This window comes from Mizuhopecten yessoensis, unplaced genomic scaffold (genome assembly GCF_002113885.1).
Source record: "Mizuhopecten yessoensis strain PY_sf001 unplaced genomic scaffold, ASM211388v2 scaffold5789, whole genome shotgun sequence".
NCBI classification, from domain to species: Eukaryota; Metazoa; Mollusca; class Bivalvia; order Pectinida; family Pectinidae; genus Mizuhopecten; species Mizuhopecten yessoensis.
Window position 1 is genome coordinate 6,482 of NW_018406224.1, and position 23,062 is coordinate 29,543.

At 37.4% G+C, this 23,062-nt stretch overlaps 1 protein-coding gene across 4 annotated transcripts in view; it reads left to right on the top strand.

Annotated features, from left to right (window-relative positions):
- The first annotated feature begins 3,296 nt into the window (after positions 1–3,296).
- The window catches only part of LOC110451061, a 35,078-nt gene continuing 15,312 nt past the window's right edge, over positions 3,297–23,062 (top strand). The window contains exons 1-2 of one of the 4 annotated variants that reach the window (XM_021498908.1): positions 3,297–3,393; positions 19,520–19,753. In XM_021498908.1, the coding sequence (XP_021354583.1) occupies positions 19,531–19,753 (223 nt within the window). In that variant the 5' untranslated portion in view covers positions 3,297–3,393; positions 19,520–19,530. Of the gene's footprint in view, positions 3,394–13,104; positions 13,166–17,331; positions 17,856–18,476; positions 18,641–19,519; positions 19,754–23,062 lie in introns of those variants that run through there. The other 3 variants (XM_021498910.1, XM_021498907.1, XM_021498909.1) reach the window with 3 other exon arrangements.

A 23,062-nucleotide genomic window follows, 5' to 3' on the forward strand; every position in this document is an offset into this window, starting at 1 on the left:
ATACCTATTCCATATCAATCCTTATATTGGTAACATACCTATTCCATATCAATCCTTATATTGCCGACATTGAAGCTTTTATGTCGTCAGTGCAAACGGGATTCCTGGATCTGAAAACTTTAGAAGCAAAAAAGGCAAAACGTCATCAAAATGTTTGCTTCTAACAGTTTCTTTATACATATGTCTCTCTATGCAGTGCATTATATCAATAAAATAAATTGCAGATGAACATGCACTTGTATGTGCCTCTATTTCAGTTTCCAGAATATATTTGCTGACGTAACCAAAGTAATAATTTCACAAATAACCAGACTCAATACTCTTAACGTAAACGGCTCACCTTGATCAGGATACTGTAATGGCCATGCTTTAATCATTGTTATCCGAATTACCAAATGAGTAATACTACAAAACGTACAACAACAGACAGGAAGGTGCCCTCTTTGACACAGCGACCTGTTAATTTGTTGCAGCTATATTTGGACCTAAACTAAGGTGTTCAGAGTAATTTTACATGTTTTAGGAGTTTAGGTCGACTTTCACCCAGGTCCCTGTGCTCTTTGAGGCAAACACGCGGGTGATGATAAAGCTCTCTCTGTTTGGTATATATTGCGTGTAGTTAAAATATATAACGCCAGGAAAACGAAACATGTCACGACATCGTTTCACCAAAACGGAATCTTTTGCATTTTGAAATAAATGGTTGATCGGTACATCTGAAGCAAACACTGAAATAGTGTTAATATATCAAAACTGTACACGGGTTAGTAGGAAGTCTCGGGGACATCTCTCCGACGTACAATAGTTACCTAAAGACGTCCGAGGCCAGTATCTTACTGCTGGATTAACCCCTTCTCCGTCGTACAATAGTTACCTAGACGTCCGAGGCCAGTATCTTACTGCTGGGTTAACCCCTTCTCCGACGTACAATAGCTACCTAGACGTCCGAGACCAGTATGTTACTGCTGAGTTAACCCCTTCCCCGTCGTACAATAGTTACCTATACGTCCGAGGCCAGTATCTTACTGCTAGGTTAACCCCTTCTCCGACGTACAATAGTTACCTAGCCATCCGAGGCCAGTATCTTACTGCTTAGTTAACCCTTTCTCCATTGGATAACCGAACTATTCGGTAGTAAAGATGACTTTAACCACTCAAACAAACAAATAAATCCATTATCGTCAATATTTAAATTATTCTTGATTTTCATATATTTCATATTCATAAAGAATCCTATTTCTGTTAAGAGTCCAGTCTTCATCTCGAGAGGACAATGGGAAAAACTTAAACGAATATGTTTAATACACTATATTATTATTTTTTCATATTATTCCCGACAAGTGATTGGACAGGAGTGCATCACGTGTCCACCGATAAAACCGATATTGACTTGGAGCGCGTGATTTTTGTTGAAGGACTGTTTTTTTTCTAAAAATAGAATTATGACGTGTCTCCAAACGAACGCATCGTCCCGCTTCCGTAGATTTTTGCTGTGATTGTTTTTCAGATTGCTAATATTACTCTTTTGAAAATAATAAAACAATTGTAGCCTTTGACTTCGGTCGATACCAGGATTTATCGACCCGAGGAAAAATATATTAACCTCGGACTGCGTCCTCTGTTAATATATCTTTTCTCGGGTTGATAAATCCAGGTATCGACCTCAGTCAAAGGCTATAATTGAATAGTATAGTTCGTCAACATAACAGACATTTATTATGATATTATCTTTATTTTGGCTAGACATACATTTTACAGCCTTCTCGGTGTTTTTTTCTAAACGATTCCAAAATCTACTTTAATAGATATAACCAATTCATTTTATCATTAACATATACTTGGCCTGCTTGTTTAGAAATGTATTCATACTTTGCTTATAAGCTAATTACATCAGTAAACTTAAATGAAAGAACTGTTTTTAGACCGTCAAATTCTACCTTATGTCTTCCAATATAATTTATTCGCTTACCTAACGCAAGTTTCACGTTTTATTCCTTCATCGCAAGATTACTCCCACGGAGCCCTTGTAACCCCGGGGAGTGGTGTATGACTCTAGTGACGTAATAAGTACTTGTGTTATCTACAGATTTACATCTATAATGCACAGGTGTAAAAAATTTACGTCAAACGATAAACTTGTTGTCCGTACACACTTACTTGTAATCAAGAGCAATTGAAATGTACAGGTGTGAAACTTGACTTAACCTTGCTGTTATGGTGGATTGAGGTCGTTGTTGTCAAAATAATAAATTATCCCTATTACAGATGATATATCAACCATATCTATATATTACCAGTCTCTGTCCTGCTAGGAAGTTACCCATGCCAATTGTAGTCTTTAATTAACTTAAAGATACAATACCATTTATTTTATTAAAAGTGTCACATGTTAATTTTGCATAAAATACATACATGCAAGCAGCAAGCATGATCTAAAATGAACCAAAAATATATGCTTCACACCCAGCCTATCAAGGCTTACGAGACACTATAGCTATTCGTTAATACAACCAGAGACGTAATATATACGTCTCTCATACAACCTTATTTATCAATAAGTTTCTATACAGTGTTAAAATTGTTAAAACCTGGAACAATCAGTTATAATCTGTTCAGCCATTGGAAAAGACAGCTTAACATATCAGCGTAATTTCCTATTTCTATTACGCTGGTATTATATACTATAATGTTACTGATAGAGGAGCGAACGAAAGAGGATATTGGATAGGATGCCAGTTTCATGTACCCTTAATCATACATTCTTCCTTTTAAAAATACCATAAACGTCATAATTAAACACTCGATAAAACATAATTTTCAAACTTGTCAATGATTCAAGTTTAAATTATTAATTTTGAAGTGTGGCTACAAATGCATAATTTCAATGGATTTTGTTACGCTTGACTATTATTGTCGTGTGACTTGTATGATCAAAAACCAGCTGTTACGACCCTTCACAATTTGACAAAAACAAATCGACAGTTGAGGAAGTTTACTGGCTTCTGCTTACACTGAGCATGTAGGAGCTCTTTGTTGATGGGATAAAACAAGTAAATATTCCGTGACACTCAGCAAATTTACCATGTCGTTCGTCTTATTTAGCACATTCGTGTCCTAAACGTAATTGAATTCTGACCCGAGATTAGTCGTTATTATTTATGCCATTAAGGAAACTAGAATGTTGAAACAGGCTATAGACTGGTAATACGAGCACCTGCAACGAACCGTCCACTCAGAGTAGCTCAAATCGGTGACGTCACGGCCTGGCGCTCTATTCAACAACAAATTGACAACACTCGGCGAACGTGTGAAGGTTCCTTCGGGGCATGTTTATGACTGAAATCAAAAGAACGGGTCAATTTTCACTGGATTTATGAAATTGTCGAAGATATGGTAAGTTTTTACGTACATCCTAATGTAAAAATATTGAATGTGCATGCTAGATTAGTGTAAAACAGTGTCTGCTACCATCGCTGTAGCCGATATCAAATACTGACATAGGCCAAGCAGATGTCTCGCCTAAGGTTTCGAATGTATCGGGGTTGAGTTATAAGGCCGTACGCCTGCTGGGATTCGGGGCTGTAAACTCGACCGACATGGTACGTCTGGTTACAATTATTTCGATTTGGAAATGTTCTCGACACGCTTTGATGTTGTGAGAATATATTTTGAACAAGAACCCCTACAATTAATGTGCATGTGTACATAATACACGGAGAGAGAACGCCCACCGAGGCTCAATCCTAAACGTGTGTGGTGACAGCTAGCGTTGTTTACAAATAATAATATGTACATCACACTTCTCAGGTGGACATGTGTCTTACTTATCTTTGAAGATTTTATTTGAACATGCTTCCCGTCAGATAAGTAGAGTTTAAATCTTACACCCGCCCCCATTAATTTGTAAGGATTATAATTTTAACTTCGGAAGTCCATATCTCTAGCCCCGATCTAGATCTTTAAAGGGGTGTGTGCTCAGAGTCTGTTTTATTTCTCACAGATATTTACGGTTAGGTAACTGTACTAGAATGTGTGTCATAAATGCATTTTTGTACGACGTTGTAAAAAACGCATTTCACCTTAAAAATGTGATTCGGTAAGATACGTTAGTTACAATTGAATTGTTAGGATACCATTTGAACACAAGCTAATACTTTATCATATGATGTTATGTACGCCCCTTCCTCAATGAAATCTTCTTCTTCTCTTCTTCTTCTTCTTCTTCTTCTTCTTCTTCTTCTTCTTCTTTTTCTTCTTCTTCTTCTTCTTCTTCTTCTTCTTCTTCTTCTTCTTCTTCTTCTTTATTTTACGGTTATCACATATACATACATATATATGTGTATATTTCTGTTAAAAGTATAGTTTAAATATATATCTATAATAGATCTTCTATCATTCATTGAAAATGAATTCATCAACAGAAAACAAAATTTATTTTCATACAAATGTATGAGGACTGACATCCCATGTTGGCATGTGTACTCTAGTCTCCAGTCCGACACAGGTTCTTGAATCGATTTAAAAATGAAATATAGGACAGCTGCAAGGAGGTCGGTGCAGTTATCCACTGTTTAATATGAATAGTCAGATGATGAAGTGTGTACATCATTATCTATTTCAGACTATTTCATTCAGCTGATGTTTAACTTATAGTGATAACAACTCCAGTTTTGTTAGTTTCTGACCATATTTTTCCAAGGCTCAGTTAGTTTGTTTGGGTAGAACGGTCATCTGTAGACCGTAATTTCACACGGTCACATTTCAACAGGAGTTATAATAAAACGTTGACGACATATCTACCAAAATAGTACCTAATTAAACTACACATGATTGGTATGTGTCCAGGATAAAATATACGATAAATATAGTGATCTGTTCCCGGGTATAGCTATATGTTGAAATGAAAGACAGGCCACCACTTTAGTAAGAGGTCTTGCTCTACCTTACCGTGCCATTATCACAATAACAGGTACTCCCTCACCTATATATCATTGCTCGGACAAGCACATGGTTTCACCTGTTCTGGTTGAGTTGCCAGATAAAATTTAACTATTAAATTCCTGGACCAACTTACAAAATTGTATAATGGTTGATTGGTGCCTAACGTGTATGTTTTTGTTGTGTTTATTTGTAGTTCGATCATGTCATCTTTTTTTTTTTGATACAAAATATAACAAAATTGAATTGATTCGGATTATTTAACGTTAACCCTCAAGATTAACCCATGTTGTATAGGTGATTGTCTGTAGGAGATGGCGGTCATCAGGTACCCCATCACCTCCCGTCTCTCAGCTTACACTTCTTTCCGGCTACGTTGGAGTTTTTGACTACACTAAAGCTTCTCAGCAAGAGCCCCTGCCCCGTTCTCTCTGATCCTGTGTGGTCAGTGTCTAGTACGTACTGCCCATTGTCCACTATATGTTGGTTGGACAGTCTAGGGTATAACGTCCATTGTCCGGTATACAGGAGTTTCAATAACCTAATAGCCGGTTAACACTTGCTGGTCTGTATGTGGTCAACAAGCTAACAACGTTACCATGTAAAAGGTGGTATAGCCTGTTCGGACACGCTCGGTTGCTATTGAAACTGAACACGGAAGTAATGACCAGTGTCCGGCAATGTATAAAGTGACCATTTTATCGGATGATAAGTTTGACTTAATAGCAAGTAGTTTCACAATGTTGTTTCGCTCACAATTTTTTTTATGATTCATGAATGTTTTATTGCGTTGTTCGGGTTTTGTGTCCGTATTTTAACACCCATTGACGTGTGGAGGTCTTGTAATTTTAAGGTAAAGTCTCTCGCGCTTGCCTCGAGTCGTAAAGGAGTATTGACAAAAGCAGTTACTCTGGTTGTAAACCCCAACAACAGTCAATATCGTCACCCGCAAAATTAGGGTCAGTGTCTTTAGATAGGAACGGTACAATTAGCGGTAACCATTTTCAATAGAATCAAGAGAATTTCGAACAAAATAAAACATTATAGTAGATAAATTCAAAATAAAATATAAAGGCCATGTCTACTTGTGTCGGAAACGTTCAGTAATTATAGCTTATGTGTTTACAAAAACAAGCCGCATAGGAAATGAAATGGGATGGGACGAAGTCGGCATAAATCACAGACACCGGTGAAACTTACCATTACCGAATTTATCTCCGATAAAGTGCGCTAGGTTATCTGGGTGTTGGCCTGGTCCACGTCGTTTATTATCATCCCAAAGAATGGTCGTGTCAGAAAGGTCCGATAATTTTATTACAACGAAATCTGTGTATGTTGAGGTCCATACGGGCCCAACCCTTGGTAATTTGGAACATACGTTGATTTTAGCTAGTCCGATATTATGTTTAGCCTGATGGAGTTTACTATTTCAGGTCATCTTAGTGCCCATTTTCAATTACATAGTAACTTGTAGGGAAATAACAAAAGACGGAACAAACATAAAACACGTATAAACAATTTAAACTCAATACCACAAAGAAAGGTTCATTCTCCTCCTAGTTCTATAGACCGGAGTGTGGTACAGAGGCTGCTACTACTGAGTAAGGGCGTATGGTCACAGCATGGATTCCCTCTGGAAAGCAGGTGTCTGTTCATATATAAGTTATCCGAATAAGGTGGTAAGCCAAACAGTAGGACTAATTTCATAGTGAACTACTTATATAATTATATTTCAATGGACCTTCAACATATGAATGACAATTCTTTTTGAGTTGCGTTTCATCTCAAGTCATCAAGGTGATATTTAAGATGTGAGTATGTTATCTGCTGCAGCATACGTAACGTTAATGATTATCTTGACCATCGCCAATACTCTACTGGCCATGTGTGTTATAGCAGATGACAACAAATGCTAGTTCTAATATTATATGACCAGTAAACATCCACTACAAGTTTACTGGCCATGTGCGTTGTTTTACAAACAAGAATCTTGAGTCTTTGCTGACAAGTGGTTGACCACTACTGCCCACCGAATGGCCGGAGATTAGATCTGGACAATGGAGACCTGTCCATCACCCCGCTGTGGCTACATGTGTAGACCTCGAGTCAATATAGCCTTATCTAAACGACTCTGAACAAGCCTTGTACAGTCGTTCTGTAAACACGATGACGGTACTTCAAACGCTCCCTCAGTTCTAATCCCCGTCCAAGTGCTTCTTGAACACCCTATTAATCATTTTTGACTACTTAAAATATGCTTTTCATTGTGAAATAATTTCAAATATATTCCAAATTTAAAAAATAGTCCTTAGTTTAACTTATTCCAAAGTCTGTTTTAAGTCTTTGACGTTTCCGGTAACGACAGTGAAGCTGATGTTCCAAGTGTGACTAACTTAAAAATCGTTAAAATTCTTTCGCTAAATTTATTAATCAAAATTCATTTAATCTTGTGATCTGAAAGTAAATTAATTATATTTTGTTTCAAAATTATAGAACTCAAAATAAGTGCAGAAATGTTCATTTTCAACCGATAACAATGCACATTCTTTAGCGAAGCTCTCATTGTCTGGACTCAGGTAACTGAGGAGCGAGGTATTATAATCTTCTATGATTTGTTGACAGTAAATGTTTATATTATCGTAGAAGATGGCGCACCTGGACTACTGGTAATACAGTCGATATTTGATTATGTACTATCGGAAATTATGTAATGCTTATCATACCACAAAGCCTGGGACCTGTGATATGAATTCTGAAATTAGAACACGGATCAAGGACTTCCCTTCAGAAATGGTTATTTAAGTGCGGAGCAGGAAATGATTTCATATTTAATACATTTATAAAGAATCTTAATCCGACATTGACACATGCAGACTTATGATGATTGACTTAAATTTCAATTAATTAATCTGTGTACTAAAAATTTACCATCTTCGAAAGAAATTAATAAATATTTGCGATGAATTATACCTATACCATTAACATTATTAATTCGACTTACTTTACTTTCGGCTTAATCTAACGTACAGCAATCTGAACTTTTCCCACCTGACCAAATGGTACTTTTACCCAATATGTGAAACGGAATGTAGATATACTACACGCTCCCCGATCTGGTCAGTCCAACGTCTGTAAAGAACTTGGTTACTAGTATGCTGTTCTAGCCAGTCGTCCGTCCACTGATGATAGTAAATGTAGAGGGAGCGCAGCTTGATGCTTAGGCTGTTTGACACTTCCTATTCATATACTCAATATGTCCAGTTGTCCAGTGGGTTGGCGCGAATGAACACTGAATGATAGGTAGTCAAAGGTCCTGACATAACAGACCAAAGCCAAAAGGAGGGTCACCTTTTTATGATCCAATTAAATGGAACATGATCAATTTTACGCGTATTGTCGTTTGAACATGTCCCCTGCCATCTGTACCACCGGCACATCAATACTGGACCTTCGTGGCCACAGAACCGCAAATACAATAACTGATCGGTTAGCAAACACTAGAGTCGTTCACCCACTGACACTGATAGTATAGGCAGCTTCGGTGATTGTGATTTTAATCTAGTAGACGACTATAAACATTAATCAGAAGATCCAGTTTCTGTCCTGATGGTGCAATGCATCGCATGATACTACGCCAACAACAGCTGACGGTGGTTTTAAAGCACTATTTATTTATCCATACCTTCCTTCTCACGAAACTGGACAGTAACTGTAGAAATCCGCTAAGGTTTGAAAATACAAGTGCATGCTTCATATCGTTCCCTACCCTACGAACACGAGTTTTGTTTTCAGTGACGTCAATAAATTGTGACGTCATGGTCTAATTGTCGCTTCAAAGTATAGTACCTTTCTAGATAAAAAAAAAAGCTGGTGTCAAGGAACATAAATGGATTTCATCATATACATGTACTGCAAATGACCAAGATTCGGTTTTCGCTCAGTTGGAAGATGAGGTCATGTACACACTACATACATTGTCTGGACACTTATCGCAGAAAATTGTCTGTAGACCGGAAGGAAAGCAAACACAATAATGTTTAGTGAGATGACGTGTATATAAATTTGGATGAAAGCATATGATCGGAGTTGCAGGTTGAGTGGGTAGATTCAGGGACAGCACAAGGGTTCACAGATAATGTAAGGCGACCAGTCGCGTCAGCCTTATTCAAAAGATGAAAATTAATAAAATTGTTAGCTCAAATGAAAATATGGCTCTAAGAAAGTTATTGCTCTAAGAAGTTCATATAAAATACTAATATTGGCTCCTTAAATTGGCTGTTCTGTGGCGAGATCATAGCAGTGTAGTAATAGCGCTAAAACTACAGGCGCGTACACACAATACAGGGCAGACGGGGTCAGACTCGATAAAACTGACCACTAGCCCAGTATTAATGCCATTCAAATCCACCAGGTCGTAAAACGGGGGTGTGAGTTCTTGTCCTCCATACAATAGGGCAGAAATGGGTGACCGCCTCCTCTTAACATCATTCAAGGGAAATTGCATTTCAAAAACTGTTTACTTAGAATTTGGTAGCACAGTTGTCAATTTGCTTTTGTCAGAAAAGTTTTTATAAAAACTTATCCATGTAAGACTTGGGTTTATATACTAGTAACTGTGGCTTTATATACTAATAACCGAATATATTAAACTGAAATGGACAATAAACCATCTTCTAACCATTAAAGTCTGTAGATACAAAACCCTTACCACAAAATTCGGTTCTGGCCTGTAGCTCCCAAATCGAAAGGGTTTCATGTTCTGAGCACCAACTATACTAATCCTCTCTTTATTACTCTTATAATTAACGGTTCTTCTACGGAGGCGTATATTAGTAGTTATGTTTCAAGGTACAAACAGTACACGATAAAACTATATATAATAAATGGGAATGTGACATATCGGCGTGCAGTGTTCTCTGTGTAAATCTTCAGCATTAATTTACTGTTGAGAATAAATGACAGTTTATAGAAAGAAGAGTGTGTAAACAGGAATATGTTAGACTTGTAGAAATTAAATACTGTTACACATAGATAACAGATTGCCTCCATTATCCTCCATCGCCACTTGTAAAAGCAGGTCTCGACGATTCATCGAACAGACGGTGATGGTATTGATTTAGAATTTTAGACCTTGTCAATTGTCGAATGTCACTGAGAAATTTAAATAAGTTTTGTTGACCGTTGAAAGCAAGTGAGTACAAGACCACTCGACTGTTTTGAAGCGTGATGGTATACGGACACTGCGATCCACTGACCCTATAGTCAAGGGTCGACTATGACCTCTTGATTCAATAGACACATTACATCACTGTGGCATCTGACACGTTTCGAGGGGATCGCTTTCCATAGATTGTTTGGTTTAAATAAATACTGTTTATTTGTAAACAGATGAAATGATCAAATTTATACCTAACATTGATGAGGTTGTCTGAACTAACCATCAAACGAGTGGGTCCCTTGTATTATATTAGCGAAGGGAACTGGAGTGTTGGTACTCCTGACGGACCCTGTGCAATTGAAAACGGTCCTTTGACCTTTGACCCGCTTGACCCGCTGAACCTTCACGAATCTGAAATCTGATCAATTTAAGACTTTTCTAGTCATGTAATGAATCCATATACATAAATCACAAACGAACGAACTGTTCAAATAATGATGGCGCGGACAAAGACTATTTCATAACCCATTAAAGGTAACTGTTTACAAGTCGCTCACTGGACTGCAGCGTCATCGACACGTCAAACGTCAAAATGTTGAGCCAAATAAACTTTGAGCGAAGAATAAAAATCTCCATGTCCTTGTATAATAAAGACCTGGACATTTTAGCTATTGTTAAGCATATATAACTTTTAAACGGCTAGTGCTTGTCGAGTTTATTGTCTGCAGAAAGACTATGAGACGAAATATTGAAGGGTCGTGTACGTATGTATTAGTGGGCTTTACAATGACAAACAAGTCCTTTCAGACCTGTTTTGTTATCAGTCTAGCAGTTAAGTACCATACTTTACACTCATTATCATATTCCGCCTTCTGATTGTATCATGCGAAACGAGGCCAAATATTTACACACGCCTCTGAAGGGACAGGTACCTGTCCATATATGTCTAGAGATCTATTTATGTGCTTAAGATCACGGAGTCCCAGGTTTGAGATATCGGGACACGTCTGTGGCCAAGCTTTCTTTAATTAGAAATTTGTCTATTTAATATATATTTACCAACAACAACAAGAATCGTAGTGTATAAGGTCAGTGAGAGCTATTTAAAAGGGGAGACAATTAAATACATGTAACATACAACGAAAGTTTGAATGCTATCAAAAGAAATGAACTTTTAAAGCAAGTTGTGTCAAATCTCCTAAGTTTGACGCTTTGAGAGGATATGTCCTTACCCACTCTCCGCATTTTAGATGCTAGAAAATAACGCGGCATGAAATAAAACCTTTCTTTCAATTTATAAAAAAGTCCCATATACATACAAATATAGACGAGTTATATTGAAAGTTCAAATTCTATTTTCGTTAAGATGATGAAGCATTGGACAATTCGGATTAATGTATGGTAATAGTTAGCACTATCTGTATAACGACATTTACAAGTAATTATTATATATCTCAATTAACCGTGTGCATGTCTGTATTTATATCCAGGGTGACCATAATAGTTATATCCAGGGTGACCATAATGTAAGAGAAATAGGTAATACCAATAATAACAATCGAACAAGTCAATGTATCAAGTTGACGAGCCTTAGGACCAAGGTACCGACTATCTTACAGAGATGTAGACACCTAGGACACTAGGTACTTTATAACTGGTCGTTATCCAACGAATATCGCCATCTAATAATTCCGGGGTCAATTCAAACGACATTAAATTATTTTATGAGAATAACGATGGGTATCTTAAGTCAGGTATAGGTTACCGTATCACTTTTGCATACCTATAGGACAGGTGTAACACGACGCAACATTTTGAAATATACATCACCTGGAAACAGGTGTTAAATTTGAAATACATCCAGAATATACATATGACAGCTGTTCTCCCGGACAACGAATCGCCGACTTCAGGGTAAACTTGAATTTTTCAGTTAAAAAAAAGTACACGCGCTACTGATAACCCAGTTGACTGTTATAAGTGAAATGAAGCCAGCCATTTGATAAATGCCTATGTTGTTTGATGATTCGGGTAGATAGTGTCTTTACGTATTTTTGAAGGTCCGTTAATTTTAAGTGGTATACAATCTCACGCACACTTACAGCTTTTTAGTGTGCAAGTGTGTAAACTATAGTCCGTTTCATAATACCAACAATTCTTGTCTCGGTAGGCATTTTGAAAAATTCAATCGTTCCGGTACATACAAATTGTCACACTAATAGCTTACAACACATGCCAAATATTGAAAAGTAGATAAATAAAGAATTCAAGCTTAAGCATTTAGCAGGCCAACCGACTTTCCCCTGTACATATTACTTTTGAAGTACGGCTGTGTTTCAGTAGGGGTGCAGTCTATAAGTTCGTTTGTACTTATTCAAATGTACATCGTCATTAGGGAAATGGTTCTTTAATCGGTTATATCGCCAAAAATACTGTGAACTCCATCTTTGCTTATCCGAGCATCACCGATCACTTCCTTTAATTAATAATTTCAGGGCCGAGTGATGACGCGAATGTCACCGTTTTAAGAACTGTATATTAACTTATATTACGTCTGTCCTGAAACAGTGATACAAGTTTATCGATACACGTTATACATTTTCAGTTCAATATCCATCGACAGTATACAGAGGAGTGATATATATGAAACTTAGTTATTTGTCAAAAATAATCGTCTGCATAAAATGTAGACCAGTTTAGTAGCGAGTAGGTTTTTTCCAAGCCATGTAACTGGTCAGACCCCTACAAACGATTTACTGTTTTTTAGCCCTGAGGGGTCAGCGTAACTGTCCAGTGACCATGACAAATGATCGTACACACAGGTAGACTTGTCCCAGACACGTGTGACCGGTTTACGTGTGAAAGGTACATTCTTTCTCCTATTATACTTTATCCAGCTATAGATATATCGGCGACAAACGTGTGCACTTTATTACCTTACAATTAAAACTTATTTCTGGCCAAAATTCCGCGTTTCTATGTCCTTCTTGGGTCCTCTTGCGATGTTCAGGTTTGAAATTGTAGATCTGGACATCAACACGATGTAAGGACAGGGTGTGTCCCGGACAGGTACGTACCGTTATACAGGGCTTGCCCGTACTTTGGTAACATTAACGTCTTCCTTATTGGCAACTGGGGAAGCCGCCCTAATTTATGTTTTTTTGTTCAAACCTAAAACGGGAAGTCTTAGCACGGAATTAGATTAGATTTTGTTATCTAAGTCCGTGGTCTTAGTGATTCCTTCAGTTATGTTTGCTAACAAACTCTATCTAGAGTTGTCGTCCCTAACAGCCACTATAGGGGACGACAACTGTGGGTAGAGTTTGGTTTGGAACGACAAATTCAGATTCTGTATCTGTTAAGTGGTCCTCAGTTGTGCAAGTTCTATTTTCACACTAATTGGAATAACAAGATGGCTTCAAGCAAAGGCGACCATCTTGGATGGTGGCCTTTGTTATTTCTATATCTCAATTTTGTCTGGGTTCTTTCTCAAATTGCACAAGCAAATATACCTTGGTACATTGTTATGCAAGTTTCATTTTGAGACTGAAAAAACCCAAAACGAAACTGTTTTATCGCTATTTCTCTGGAACTAGTTGAGTGAGCATCTTGACACTTGTTATAGTGGGTTCCTTTGGGTACTGGTTGTGTTTACTCAAAAAGGTCAAGGTCCCGAAGATATGTCTTTCGGTTTACATTCCATAATGGCAATACTTTGAAGCATTATTGTATAGGGATGTATACTAATAGTTCATTGGTGAGGCATTTTGTTGGAAAGGATACAAAGATTCCACTAGAGTAGGGTCAAGTTAAACAACAAGATCGTAACGGCCATATACCAGGTATTGTGTCGTCAGTGGTCAAGATCACCTAGGTCAAACTGCTCAAAAACAGTTACAAAGGTCAAAGTCGATTTCTCCTTTTAAACTGAATCGTATGGGTTCATTCGGGTTGGGTCAAAATCAAATGTCAAGGTCAAAATGAGTGGATAATTCTATATGTACTCTAGCATTAGCTGATAACATTTTGGTATAGTTACGTCACAATGGACCAATGCAGCTTTCTAACTAAATTCAGTTGTGTAATTAAACGTTAGGGGTTTAGTTAGGGGTGATGTAACTACAACTTCAGTGGTGTAATTAAACGTTAGGGGTTTGGTTAGGGGTGATGCAACTACAACTTCAGTTGTGTAATTAAACGTTAGGGGTTTGGTTAGGGGTGATGTGACTACACCGTCAGTTGTGTAATTAAACGTTAGGGGTGATGTAACTACAACTTCAGTGGTGTAATTAAACGTTAGGGGTTTGGTTAGGGGTGATGTCACTACAACGTCAGTTGTGTAATTAAAGGTTAGGGGTGATGTAACTAGAACTTCAGTTGTATAATTAAACGTTAGGGGTTTAGTTAGGGGAGATGTAACTACAACTTCAGTTGTGTAATTAAAGGTTAGGGGTGATGTAACTACAACTTCAGTGGTGTAATTAAACGTTAGGGGTTTGGTTAGGGGTGATGTGACTACAACGTCAGTTGTGTAATTAAACGTTAGGGGTTTGGTTAGGGGTGATGTCACTACAACTTAAGTTGTGTAATTAAAGGTTAGGGGTTTAGTTAGGGGTAATGTAACTACAACTTCAGTTGTGTAATTTAACGTTAGGGGTTTAGGTAGGGGTGATGTAACTACAACTTCAGTGGTGTAATTAAACGTTAGGGGTTTGGTTAGGGGTGATGTCACTACAACGTCAGTTGTGTAATTAAAGGTTAGGGGTTTGGTTAGGGGTGATGTCACTACAAACGATTTATTGAACCAAGAATTTAAAATCCGTCGTTGATGAAGACCTATCGGTTAGCTGAAATCCATCACGAATGTCACAATTACAGTCTATAGACCATTTCTCTACTCGCACCTGCTGCGAGGGTTCGCTAATTGACTGAGGTAATCTGCCCATTTTCCGGTAACCCTGCCCACCGGAGCAGATTCAGGTCGTCCTTCAATATGTCATCAATTTGTACGGTTCCTTTTTGCTAAAACGACAAACAGCTTGCGCACATATTTCGTCCAACAGGCGAAAATGTGGAAATTAGTCAAGGATTTCAATTACATTTCTTTGAACTTTAAAAAATGGTCATTTTCGCCACGCGTAATGGACCGATAAATCACACAGAGGGAAAGGGATAGACGTGTTGGCGCGTGCTCAATTTAAAAACGAGACTTAAATCACTATTGCTACAAAATTCGGTGGTCGCAAAATGACCGTTTAAATTCAGTTCGCTATATTTATTAAAGAACTGGTCATAATAGTGTTTTTTACGTCATTAATAATGAAGTCGGGATCATTGTTCAACAACGACTGACTGTGAGTGTATATCAGATATATGTTCTAAAAAGTCTGAGAATTCCGTTAGGCTTGTTACATGGCATTTTAAATTATCAACAATAAGGACTAATGATTGATAAATATGAATCATGACCACATTATAAATCGAGATACAGCCATTAGCTATTGAGCATAGTCAGAGACAGCGAAGATAATTTCAATTTTGTATTAAAACCTTTTATTCGTACCCGAGAAAGAAATTTATTTGAAACTTTTAGCCCAAGTCAAGTCCAAATTCAAGTTCAAGTCAGAAACACTGCCGTCAAATAATACAAAAACTGCAAACCTATCCAAGTATTCAAAATTTGCTTATAAGAGAAGGACTGGTGCTTATTACATACACATCTAACTCCGGTTTTACTTGAAATTCTGTGATTGTATTGTGTGTTTATGTTATGTTTTCTGTATTTCTGCACAGGACATAATTTACACTATATCACACAATGATGACCCCCAAAGCTCAAAGCAACAAGAACTGAAATTAACAACGTACAGACGTATCTCTTTACGATGTTATTTATTTACAATGTTTGACAACGCGTACACGTGGTAGACATCCTCAAGCCAGACAGATCGGATCAAAGAATTAAACCATTCCAAGTGCTTAAAAAACACTCGAGCTGGCTTTATGGGTGCTGAGCCAGTAAATTGCTAGACGGATCTTTTCTGCTTATACATCATTAAAATGTTACAGACGATTTACCAGAAGTATGTTAATATCTTCTACACAATACTATGTTAGTAACCATCTTCTAGGGAATACGTCCAGATCTCAGCTGATGACAGTCATTGCCTTTAATTGAACAGTTGTACTATTGTATACAGAGAGAATAGCCACTAGATCATTGGCACTAGATGAAAATGAAATTCATATTTTGACAGTCAGTAGAACCAATAAAAAGACGACGTTTACGTGTACACGTTCATTTGAATACGTTGATTTATTTTCCTTCAAATTAATTTGTAATAGTAAATTCAATTAAAAAAATGTTTTGCTCATTTATACATGTAGTTAGATAGTAACTCATATTGTGAGAAGTTAAAATATGTGTTAAAATATAATAGTATACATTGAATTGAAGTGATTTATTAAATGTCAATTTAACAGACATTTGAAGAATAGTTTGAGTTGAAAAATATTGAAAAATAAAGTATTATTTATAATTAGCTGTTAAGAGTTTAAAGTTAAAAGTGACGTTTTGGTTTAACGTGAATCTGCGATGCTGTTGAGACGTCATGAAAGACATGTCATCGGTTTCTGTAAAGCAGGTCTAGTTCCCGTTACTGTTTACAAATATATATTGAGGTATCATCACGTCTTTCTGTTGTGGTCTTTTTTAATGACAAAGGATGTACAAATATGTATTTAGTAAAAATAATTGTGACATCATAATCACCCGAAAATTAATTGTGATTTGAACTGATCATGGTTACACATATAAGATTGGTATCGGATTACGAATGAATTAATCAGGGCTTAAGTACAATCAACGCATGATGACCCTTAGTCATAACTGACCAGTAGGGTAAGGATGTCATTTTTATGGCACTGACCCCGACCCCCGGGATCGTGTAGAGTCACAGATAAGATCATGTCATACCAGCCCTATCTATCCCCTGTGGTCAAACTGCTTTCACTGACTCAAACGACCCATTGTCATCCCTCTATTATACTATGTAGTCTTATTGTTGTGGTCAAGCAAGTTATTATAACTGGCCTGTTGCCTCGATGTATAAAAATTGACCATTGTGATTTAAAAAATAAATACATAATGCCCTCAGAGCATTCGGATAGGGATATAGTCGTTTCGTTCTGTATTATTGTGACATTATTAAATGGTAACTACGGCAGAGCACATCTAGGCGTTTGTCAGTCTTGGCCTTATAGTGATTGTGACCATTGCAAAGTAAATACTTACGGATTAATCTCAACAAGCATTAGGCTCTCTGTCAACATTCGTGAGGAATTTAATAGACAGTGGGGTTTCTACAGTAGTGAATGGACTTCCCGATATTTCAACTTTGACCCCCTGATGCTGAGGCGGACACTTAGATTTATCGAACAGCATCATCTTAATGTGTTAGTGACAAAAACGGGATTTTAATTGAAAACGGACGCTGGAAAAGAGGATTACCAACAACTCTACAATTGGTGACGGGCATTTAATACAGTCAGATCCCAGTAAATGAAGGACTTAGCTAGTATTCTTTGACCCCTTGTGTACAAATCATGACCACTTGACCAGTTGGACTGTGTCGCGGAATAAATCGGATTTGTGTGTTTACGTTTCGTGTCATTACCAGTAACACAATGTATCAGTCTATCTATGACTTGCTGAGAACGCGGAGGGAATGTAAGGAGAATATCTACTCCCAGTTTCCAGGTATGGTCCATCTTCTAGATCTTAATGTCGTTACTGTCTTTGAAAAGTTTTTAAAGATTCATTTTTTTTTTTGTGCTGGTTAAAAGTTGCGCATAAAACATTTGTGGATTGATACGAGATTTCAATGTAAATTGCCGTCATTCATTTTATGAATGTCTTTATTGGTAGCATCTTAGGCAAGTTTAGGATATTCAGAAGATTCCGATCTATACTATCGGAATGGCAATAATGTACTTATCACACGTTGGTTAATTGTAAAATTACTAAAACATTAAATGATTTGCTATCAATAATACGCGTCTTTAATTTTTCTTTATGCGGTTATTTTGTGTACATTCGCTTGTTATTGGTAAAGGGAATAAAGAATTTTTTTCATTTTTGAACAAAATTCAATTACTCAAAAATTGAAAAAAAAAATCTATTATTACTAAAGGAATAGAGGATGTTATAAAAATATTCGATATTTGTAATTGGTCGATAGATTTGTACACCCAAGGGTAATTGTGTTACGTCGATCACTGTCACGGTACATTAGGCCCGAGGGTCTGTAATTCAGGTGTCACCGGCGCGAGATCTTATCTAGTCTTTACACCTCCTACTTTCGCTTTCACTCCTCGGCCGTGAAAATAAGGTACTAAAACGGTTCAGGGTAATAATTGATGACGAGGACCGATGATTCCAGTTCTATATCGGTATCGAGAGGGGAAACCTGCACGTAGATAGTTTATAAAACAAATACTGTCAAACCAGGAAAGAAAAGTGGAATTATCATTTATATATATGTAGTAAGTAAAAGTAATCACCAAAAGTAAAAACGGTTACTTTGCACTATTTGACATATTAACCCCAAACCTCGATAGTAGACTTTTCCATAGACCAACATAAAAGTCGGACCAGAAACGTACGTCTTACTATCGGAAAACTCTCCGCAATTAATCAACTCCAAGTAGGAAGTGAATTCTTTGGTCAGTTTATAATGTAGACTATTTTTAAGGTTCAAAACGGTAAAAACGGACGGACCGTTGTAGCCGTGCTTTGCCTGCCCGGAGGCTGACTGAGCTCGCCGCTCCGCCCTTTGAAGTGATGGGTGGTGTGGATTTGATTTACGACAGGTCTCGTGTTCATGTTTGTTAACCAAACATTAGAAATTGGGGTTAGACCACTGGTCATTTGTACTCTAAATAACAGCGTGATTTGTCATGTGGTCAACGGAAGTTACTTTCAACCTTTGACCATTTTACGCCATGTATCCTTCACGGTTCAAATGTCCCGTCCGACCTTTGACAGAAGGCTTGGTTTGAAATACACTACATGCCCCCATGCTGCTAGAGTGTACTGTGTTTGGATTTATTGATAGTTTTTTGAATGATCATTTTCTGGACTTAATGCATCAATTATGTGGAGCAGTAATACTTCGTTTTCTCTATGGTAGTGGACAGAACATGTTAATTTTATTCCCACTTTCGGCTACCTTGTACATTCCCTCCAATTGTAATGACATCAAATGAGATTATTTGAACTATGAACATAGACATTTCAAGGACAGCTTCTTATTGTTTTGAATATCAAAAGATCATCAATACTGCACACAACCCACAAAAAAATCAACTCTTCTACCAAAAATGTATTTATCTTAGTTAATTGGTTTGTATGTATATTTTCAGAACGGTTGCCGATGAATGCCATGCACCCAAACCAGCCCGCAATGGAGAGTATACATGTTTATGAGGAGATCGAAAGCATTGCCCAGATCATCAGCCCATGTAAGCGTCTGAAGGTGACAGGGAGTACAGAAGAGAGAAGTTCCTCCCTCCAACCTGATGATTCCTACCCAACCAGTACTCCAGTAGTAAAACCTGGCCCCAAGTCCAAACCACTCAAGGTTCTACAAAGTGAAGGTCAGTACAAACTTTATAACATTACTGAGGACACTATCAAAACTGTATAGAGTGTATAAGTGCCTTGTTTTCTGGTGAAAAACTAAACTAATTGACATTTCTTAATAAGATTGATGTAATATTCAAACAAGTTATTGGTGTAAAACAACAACATTTTCCTATGTTTGATGGTAAGTTTGGATACATTATCAGCTGTTTAAATATTTGAATTGAAGATTTTTGCTGATTAGTTCAGGTTTTTGCCAGGAAACAAGGCCAATTAGGTAATGGTTTTACTGCCCGACAATTACCCTAACTGCCCTTAGTGCAGCTAAATGACAGGTTGGTGTTTGAGCAGGTACTTATTAAAAGATAACAACACCAAGGATGTCAGAAGTTAGAGTTTTACTGCCAGGATTAACACAGTTTGGTACTAGAAAACCTCATTTAGATACTCAGATAAGTTCTGATAGGCCACAAGGTTTTGTCAAGGTCATTCTGGCCAGCCCCTGATTAGTTCTGGTCAAACTAGTCACTATTAAATGACAGAACACTCCAATTTTGACCAAGCCTGTGGTCAGCTCTGAAAAGATCTGACCAGTGATGTAACCGTAGATGACCAGGACAGCCAATGTACAATGTCCTAATTGTTGTCAGTCAATTTTCCACAATGAGCCTTCCCCAGTAAATGTCTATTTGAGCACATCTTCATGACCTATGTCTAATCTGATCGAGCACTAATGGGTTATGTCAGAGTCCTCACACCGCCAATAGACAAATAGGCCATTATTTACTCAGCAGCTCATCATTGGCAACTTACATATTAGTAATTATTATCTTTAAATATCATCATCTATTTATGGTATATGATCCATATTCATGTTTGTCACTACACTTGCCTGGCTTCCTACTGACTGACAGTCACATCTGTATTACAATGTACATGGTTGAATGCCACCACAGGAGGCTTGAACCTTTACAATCCAGCAATAAATCTTGTTGTCAGTGTCTTGCCAGTTTCAAATTTCAAGATATTTAATGAACCTTTCTCTTTTGAGTTTAAAGAATTAAAAAATAGTATACACTTAGGTGAACATGTCAAGTTGCTGATGGGAATCTAGTAAGGAGGGCGAGGTGTCAGAACTCTATCACTGCGAGAATGTTGGCTGGATCAGATCTAATCATCATCATTAATTAGTTTGTCACTACAACTTGAAAAGTGTTAACCATTTTACTTATTTGACCACAACTGTGAATAAAACCTTGTTGAAATCTTCACAGTGTCACAGAACATTGAAAAATTATTCATGACAGAAATGTTAAAAATGCACACCATTAGTGCAGAAATGTCTGTGTGTAATTTGTTCCAGAACATTTATATTTATTAAGACCAGATTGAGTGGAAGGTTCCCTGCATCTTGAGCTCCCAGCCACTGAATCTGATCCCTGATTGGTGGGAGGGGTGCTGGGTGACACTCGGTCCCAGTGAGAATTCTCAGTGGTATACCAAGGAAATACTCCACCTAATTGCATCTAATATAGAGGGACGGCTGAGTGCACTTATCACTTAATTGTTTTTCAAATTTAATTTGTAAAAATGGATAAGCTAGCTGGGGGGAGGGGGGGACAGGGATATTTCAGTTTATCATTAAATTGTTTTCAAATGCAATTTGTTAGAAGTGATTTGTACTGGGAGTATAATGAAGGGCCACAGATAAGGTTGAGATACAGGTTCACAATACCAATATCAGTAAATTGTTCTCCACCCAATTTAATTGGACAGAGTTTGACAGTAATCAGATGGGTATGTTAAATAAATTCCAACCTAATTTATGTTTAAGGAAGTCAGCAACAGGTGCTTGTTTTAATTAAGTCTGCTAATCAAATTAAACTTTGTCAGAAACTGATTTGATTTAGGTAAGGTAAAATTCCCAGGAGGATTTGTGGCCTTGCAATGTTGTTAGCTGTGGTAGCCAACATCGGTAAATTAGTCTGTCCCTGGCTAGGAGCTCCCATTTGTACATACGTAAAGTCTTTGGGTATCATAGATTCAGAAATAAAATGTAACAGAATTTGTATCTTAATCATTGCATCACAATACTTGTTGAACCTTCAGAATCACAGTTGTAGATAATATGGCATTAAGAAATGGCTGATTCTCTTTGTTCACTAATTGGAGAACCTATTGGCTATCAGCAGAGAGCACTGCCACTAACTGTGATCCATAGTTTTTTGTGTCACTTGACCAACACTATCTCATTTTCTCATTAATATTTTAAAGCTCCTGCAATTTGACATGTTTCTGTGCAGACTGGTCTTTATATTTTGTTTTTAAAGACAGATGTATCCTCAACATCAATAGGAATCGTGATGGGATGATAACTTTTTGTGAGGAAAAATGTTTTTAGACTACACAATATGATTACTGTTGTATAGAGCGGGACACTTCTGAAAGGTGACCTCAAAACACAATGGGTAATTTGAAATCAACACCTGAAGAGAACAACTGTCTAATGAATGACTCTCATTATTTGTCAATTTCGTGTTATTTTTGTCTGACTTCTGACTGATATCCAATCTGAAGCTGTTGGGGCCAGCACCAGACCCCTCATAGAGTTGTAGTTGATAGACATAGCAGGTGCCCCTTATGTGATGAACAAAGAGAGGCTATTGGACCTCAATTAGGACCAGCAGGCAGTGCCTAGCCATGTTTACACCACCATAAAACGCCATATAAGTACCATTTTAGGGTCTTCATAACAAAATGAAATTTAGGGCAATGTGGTTTTTATGGGGTGATGGTCTTTCAAATGAACATTTTGAGAGCTATCAATGGCCGTGATGTGTAGGTATGTGTGGTGTTATGGACAGAGTCACTGCTCTGACCCCAGGGTGGTCAAATTGTGATGTCATTGTAGTCAGGTGGTTGTCTGTCAGTATTAGAGGATTTATGTAAGGTCACACTTAACTGTGACCCGAGGTGGGATGTAAAAGGTGGGGACTTGGGGGGGGCAACCCAGGGGTTCCAACAAAAGGAGGGGGGATTAACGTTTGAGTTGGGGGCAAGTTGGTTTAAGGGTATGATTGTACCAACCCAGGGGTTCTAACATGTACACAGAGACGAGGGATGGGCATAGGTGGGATGGGGGTTGGGGGTACCAACCCAGGGGTACCAACACAGGGACGATGGACAGCAGTGCAGATGATTTAACTTTACAATTAATATGAATGTTTCTTTATTATGTGTGTCAATTACAATTTAATGTGTGGCACTCAAAATAACTCCATCACTTTTTATTCTTACATTTATTGTGTAAATAAAAAACCTGT